The sequence below is a fragment of the Anguilla anguilla genome, chromosome 4, assembly GCF_013347855.1.
Source record: "Anguilla anguilla isolate fAngAng1 chromosome 4, fAngAng1.pri, whole genome shotgun sequence".
Taxonomy (NCBI): domain Eukaryota; kingdom Metazoa; phylum Chordata; class Actinopteri; order Anguilliformes; family Anguillidae; genus Anguilla; species Anguilla anguilla.
Genome location: NC_049204.1, coordinates 5,717,993 through 5,724,243, shown reverse-complemented (window position 1 = coordinate 5,724,243; position 6,251 = coordinate 5,717,993). Strand labels below are relative to the sequence as shown.

General features: G+C 53.0%; 1 protein-coding gene across 1 annotated transcript; it reads right to left on the bottom strand.

The window, feature by feature from the left end:
• Positions 1-469: 469 nt before the first annotated feature.
• fgf22 (fibroblast growth factor 22) lies at positions 470-3,034 on the bottom strand. The gene is made up of 2 exons (XM_035412735.1): positions 2,595-3,034; positions 470-844 (listed from the first exon to the last, which is right to left on the bottom strand). Exons 1-2 carry the CDS (start codon positions 2,691-2,693, stop codon positions 650-652), a joined length of 294 nt encoding a protein of 97 aa, XP_035268626.1. The 5' UTR covers positions 2,694-3,034; the 3' UTR covers positions 470-649.
• Between the last annotated feature and the right edge of the window lie 3,217 nt (positions 3,035-6,251).

Sequence of the window (6,251 nt, the reverse complement as noted above, 5' to 3'; positions counted from 1 at the left end):
ACGAAGGCTTGTGCAAAATCCTACGGTTCGTTTCGCTGGGTCTCTCATCCCACTAACGCGGGTCATTCAAACGAGCGTCCTTAGTTCCCCTTTTTTGTCCGGGCCGGGCCTAGCATCGTCGTCAGCCTTCCCCCTAAACCGTCTACGGGGTAAGGCCGTTTAAAAAAAGGAAAAGCACCGTCTCCAGCGGGAAGAGCAAAAACAACGAAGATAATAACAGGGATAGTAATCACTCCCTTTAAAAGAGGCTAATGTTCTTCCGTACAGCCCCGAGGTCTCGCATCGCACCAGGAAGTGGCGGACGCGCACCATCATCGTTCTCGCTTAGCTTCGCCGTCATCGATGACCGCGACAAGACACACTGTATTTACACAACGTTAGCAGCTTTTCTTTTGGACCTTTAAGGTGAGGAGGAGAGGAAGATCAAAATAACTTAAAAGGATAATTCCCCCCCCCCCTCCCCCCCCAGCCCCCGCAACTCCGGCAAACGAAATGGTGTATAATCCCCAACAAATGTACACGTATGGAGGAGGGTTTGTAGTAGTAGTAATAATAATAATAATAATAATAATAATAATAATAATGATAACGATAGTGACGGGACACTGGTACGGATGGACGTTGGGGGGGGGGGGGGGCGCGGGTCGCCCTACGAGGGCAGCATGGGGAGGAAGTGGGTGGAGGGGTGTCTGCGTCGCGCCTTGTGGCCCCTCCGCGGTTTGCCCCGCCCGTTCAGCGAGACGAACATCTGCCGCCCGCCGTGCTTCCACCGCAGGGAGGCGTACGTGTTGTACCCGTTCTCCTCGATCCGCTCCTTGAACTTGCAGCTGGGGTTGTATTTCACCTGCGGGACGGGGGGGGGGGGGGGTGAGGAGTGGGAGAGGGGAGGGGGCAGACCAGTTAGCGGTTAGAATAAGGACCGTTGGCCCTGCGGTGGAAAAGGTCAAAGGTCACGGAACCGAGCTGAGCCCCAAAGGGATGAGCCAAAGCAAGAACCCGCCACCGTTCCTCTCCAGCATACAGTATCAATGAATAATATCAACACCATCAAGTGCTTCTGCATCTGATATTTTACTGTGGGGAAAAAAAGCAATGCAAATCTCTGCAATGGTTCACTAAAAGAAAAGATTTGGCCTTTGAATTTAACCCACATGGCCACGCGCTGTGATCTATTAAACCACATTGCATTAAGCAGCCATTTGTCTCTCATTGGTTTCGTCCCCAGAAGCAAGAAGAAGTCACTGGACACCACATCTCCATAATGTCAACAGAATAACTCAGAAAAGGTGTGTGTGTGGTGGGGTGGGGGGGCTTTTTCTTCACTCTCGTCACGGACTGCCGAAACTCCAGATCAGACAGGAGGTGCAACCTCGCGGGAACCCAGGACGGACGGGGGCGGGGGCGGGGGGGGGGGGGGGGGGGGGGGGTGGGTAGAAGGGGAATCGCTCACGAAATCAGCGAGGGATCCGCGAGCGCCCTCACCGCGATAGCATCAGCCCATCACCCCGCCCCCCCCCCCGCCTTTCAACCCCTCATTAAGGTGCGATTCATGAGGGGACGCGGCGAAAAGAGCTTTTTCTTATCCCCCTCCAATGCTCGGCTCATCTCAAATCCCACCCCCCCCCCCCCCCCCAGATCGTCCCTGTTTACTCCGCAGCACGGGGAAGAGTAACCGTCTGCGGCCCCCCCCTTATCGCAGGGGGGGAAGGACTGATCGCCGAGGCAGATTTCTCGGAGTTGTAAAACACCCAGACACCGAGCCCGGGGGGGGGGGCGAGCTTATTATTATACACGAGGGGGGACAGCAGCTCCGTGCCACGACAACTGTTGGAAGGCACGCAACGGCTTCCCAAAAATCCCTTCTGCCGTTTTTTTGTTCCTCCCAGTTGCCTGGACTTCATGTTTACCTGACGGGGACAAGGGGAGGGGACACCCGTGTGAGGTTAACCTCATGCCACTTCGTATACATTTATGCGTTTATCAGATACAGATGCAGATTGAACTTTTTTTTTTCTTTTTTTTTTGACATGATGTCCATTTATACAGCTGGATATTTACTGAAGTAATTCAGGTGAAGTACCTTTCCCAAGGATACACTGGCTGTACCCCGACTTGGGAATCTAATTCTGGGGACCCAGATCCCTAACTATTACAACTACATTATGACCCAGCTAGGATGTTTGTCCTTGTGCAGTTACCTAGCAAAGAATCCACAACAAAACATTGACTTCTGGCATCTCTAAAGGTTAGACACTGCTCAGCGATAATGAAGCAGGGATAAGACAGGTATGACGTCACCTTGCTCTGCAGGATTCCTCCGAACTAAGTATCCACCAATCACTATCGACATTATTTATTGTTACTAACACGCATCCTGATTGGTGGAGCTCTTCTCGTGTTTACATTTGAACGTCGTGTGACAGCGAGAGCAGTCCGTGATGACAACGGTCATTGTCCGTCCCTGTTTCATCATTCCCGACACCGCTGTGATCATTGACCTGAAAAAAGGCTGATGTCCCTCTGAAATTGAGCTTGACCTCCCAGCTAGCCTGTAGGGGGGGGGGGGGGGGGGAAACGAGGCGAGGTGTACCTACCGATCCAAACAGCGTCCCTTTTTTAGACATGGCTAAGTACAGCCCGGTGCTGACAGACTTGATGGCCACGACCCCCACGCTGACGGATCGGATTTCCATCAGACCTGGAAGAGAAGGAACGGGACGCTGGGTTAGGGAAGGAGTGTTTCCCCATCAAAAGCCGCTCTATCATTACCGATTAGGAAACCAGACATCCATATGCTCCTGGGAGGCTTTTTCTTTTTTTCTTTTTTTTTTTTATCCCACAAGACAAAAGAAAAACAGGATACACACAACGGGCGGTTTAGATGACTTGCTTGTAAAGAAACCGGCACAGACTCAAAAAAGAAAAAATGAGACGTGCCACTGAATGACAGATGGCAAGAAGTAAGCTATATTCTTCATGGTGCTGCAGAACTACACAGCAAAATGTCCAGTGTTAAATCAACTCTCACAGAGTAAATGTGGTCCCAACTGGACTCATATGTACTCTGTTAAACTGGGAATTCTACTGTGTACAGACTGTACATTACTTTGGATACTGTCTATATTTTATTGCAAATACAAATACACCTTTGATTGGAATTGATCCAGCAATAACAATGTTCTGACTATTAAAAAAATAAATAAAAAATAGGATGGGATCAGTAAATTCTTCCTTAATCAGCCCTTTCTTTCACAGAAATGTAACTGCTTTTTTTAAATCGTGGAATTGAGATTCGCCTCCTTTGCGAACGTTCAGAGCCAGACGAACATCCTCCTGTAGCGTGACTGTAGCGCGTGAGCGTCCCGGGTTTCGCCTTAGCCCGCGTGTCTCTCTCGCTATCTCTCGCTAAGACCGCACTGCAAAGTGCGGAGGGTGTCGCGGCGTTCCAGACGGAGCAGGGCAGGGTACTTCTCAATAAAACGAATCGCTCCGAGGCTTGACAGTCCGCCCGGACGTCGCCCGGGTTTGTTTACCGTCAGACACAAAACAGCGCTCGATAGCCACTTTAATGCCCCTTCGCTCACTTCGCCCGTGAAGGAGCTGTGGGCTAATTGTCTCCCTTAGGTACTGATTGCATTGCAATGCGGCTGGATCTCTATCTGGTTTTAGGCCACAATAAAACTTAAAAAAAAAAAAAAAAAAAAACCCAATTTAATCTCAAAAACATTTTCCTCTATCGTCATGACAATGAGAGTGTTTTTTTTTTTCACCACGGAGGCCTGAATAGGAACATAATTGCAGGATAAGCGGCTGTCCTAAATGACTCCTCTCCTGACTTTATTTGCAGACTCGCACCTTCAAAGGCACCCAGATGCCGCACGCCATCTGATCTCAGCGCTGCACATCCTTCAGCCTGCGCCGTGGAAACAAATTCGAGTGGAAACAAAAACATTTTTTTTCACTGCTGTTCACCTTTTTTTTACGTAACCGAAAGAAGGAAGCGAGGTTAATAACCTGAGTGTTGCCCTTGGATAGAGACGGCAAACCCGGCAACACGTCGGGGGTGCTGAATGAGACGTGTGCACACGGCCGTCGGCCAATAGGAAATGAAGCCGGCTGCGTCAGCTCCTCCCGTGCAGAACCGCGCGTGCAGAACCGAGCGTGCAGAACCGCGCGTGCAGAACCGCGCGTGCAGAACCGAGCGTGCAGAACCGCGCGTGCAGAACCGAGCGTGCAGAACCGCGCGTGCAGAACCGCGCGTGCAGAACCGAGCGTGCAGAACCGCGCGTGCAGAACCGCGCGTGCAGAACCTAGCGCGCAGAACCGCGCGTGCAGAACCGAGCGTGCAGAACCGCGCGTGCAGAACCGCGCGTGCAGAACCTAGCGCGCAGAACCGAGCGTGCAGAACCGAGCGTGCAGAACCGCGAGTGCAGAACCGAGCGTGCAGAACCGAGCGTGCAGAACCGCGAGTGCAGAACCGAGCGTGCAGAACCGCGCGTGCAGAACCGCGCGTGCAGAACCGCGCGTGCAGAACCGAGCGTGCAGAACCGCGCGTGCAGAACCGCGCGTGCTCGAGGCGGCACCGGCAGCGGGCAGGTTTCCCAGCCAGCCCGAGCTGGAGAAGAGCTTTTTTCTTTTTCTAAGATGAAAAATAAACGCGCACTCCAGGGGGGTTGAACAGGTGCAGCTGTGCGCCCGGGTTTCCACCCCGGCCGCTCCCCTGTTTATTTTTTTACGTGAACCAGAACGTTCGCTTTGAAGGGAAAAAAAAACACGAAGCGGGCTAAAATTGTGGCACGGAGGCGAAGCTCGTCTTTTTTTGGGACGGCGCGTGCGCTTCGACCCAGTTTCCAAAAAAGCCTCGCCGTCAGCGGAGGCGATCGAAACGGAGCGGAATCGGCGAGAGGCCGCGACGGATGCCTGCCCGCGCTTGGGAGGTTTTAGGAAGGCGGATGACGGCATGTCACGCGGGACTGCTAATGTGACCAGTGTGACGAGATTCAGAACAGCGTGCGATTGGCTGGAAAGAACTTTTACAGATCTTTTTGGATTTATCGCTACCGGCGCAAAGTTACCTCCCCCCCTTATCGCTACACCCCTACCAGGTAGCCCCCCAGGGAGGGTTTCCCTGCTAACGCGGAGAGTGCGGACCCTACCGACAGCTTAGCCCTGCGCGCGCAGGGTGAGGTCACCGTCCACAAAGAAACAGAGAGAGGCAAAGTAAACGCGGCTGCTGTCGCGTGCCGTTCTCCTCTGGCATGCACGGGTAAATATCTCCCCCCCCCCACCGCTGCACACGCAGGCACGCACGGGTAAATATCTCCCCCCCCCACCGCGGCACACGCAGGCACACCTCATTCGTACCCCGGGTCCTAGCATCAACGCTTACCCAGGTGGCCTCCGGGGGGGCCGCGACTGGCGGCCGCGTCCCGTCAACAGGAAGCGGGGGGACAGACAGGGAGGCGTTGGCGCCGGGGGCACGCGAGCGGCTCGTAAGCGGGTTAGGCCCCGCCCCTCGTCCTTCCCGGCTGGAGCTCACGCCGCTTTTACAGGGATCGGTCGAGTCAAATGAAAACCGCTGGTGCCTGAAAGTGTCGTTGCCTCTAATTTTCATCCCCTCAGGTGTCCGTGGAGACGCGTCGCCGCGTATACACAACGCTCTAAGAGCTGAGCGCACGCTGGTCCTGTCCAACAAATGGACTGCATTTATATAGCGCTTTCATCCAAAGCGCTTTACAATTGATGCCTCTCATTCGCCAGAGCAGTTGGGGGTTAGGTGTCTTGCTCAAGGACACTTCGACACGCCCAGGGCGGGGTTTGAACCGGCAACCCTTCGACTGCCAGACAATCGGTCTTACCTCCTGAGCTATGTCGCCCCAACAAGCGCCACACAACTAGCGATGAAAATGCCAAACTTTTTGTTTACTTATTTATTTGTTTTTTTGTTTTTTGTTTTGCGGGCGGGATTGAATGTGAGCTTCAGTGTTTTGTGCTAGTATCTGAAGTCTGCTGACTAAGGGCTCCTGTACTATACGTTTGCTATAAACGCAGGAGCAGAAACGGCTGTTTTTTTTTTGGAAGTTGATCCGGTGGTCGTCATGCAACTGGCTCCTCCACTCCCTGGCTTGCATCAGCCTTTCTTCGCTCCCATACATCCTGGCGTCGAAAAAACTGAATAGATAGGGAACGGACAAAGGTCTGAGGGTCTGAGGTGGGGATTTTACGTTCCTTTGAAAAAAATAGCCCCAACC

What these genes read in the sequence shown, in the direction of transcription:
- fgf22 (XM_035412735.1), bottom strand. Translation starts at nt 2,693, where the DNA reads ATGGAAATCCGATCCGTCAGCGTGGGGGTCGTGGCCATCAAGTCTGTC. An exon ending in AAGGGACGCTGTTTGGATCG is followed by an intron (nt 845 to 2,594) that starts GTAGGTACACCT and finishes CCCGTCCCGCAG; the next exon opens with GTGAAATACAACCCCAGCTG.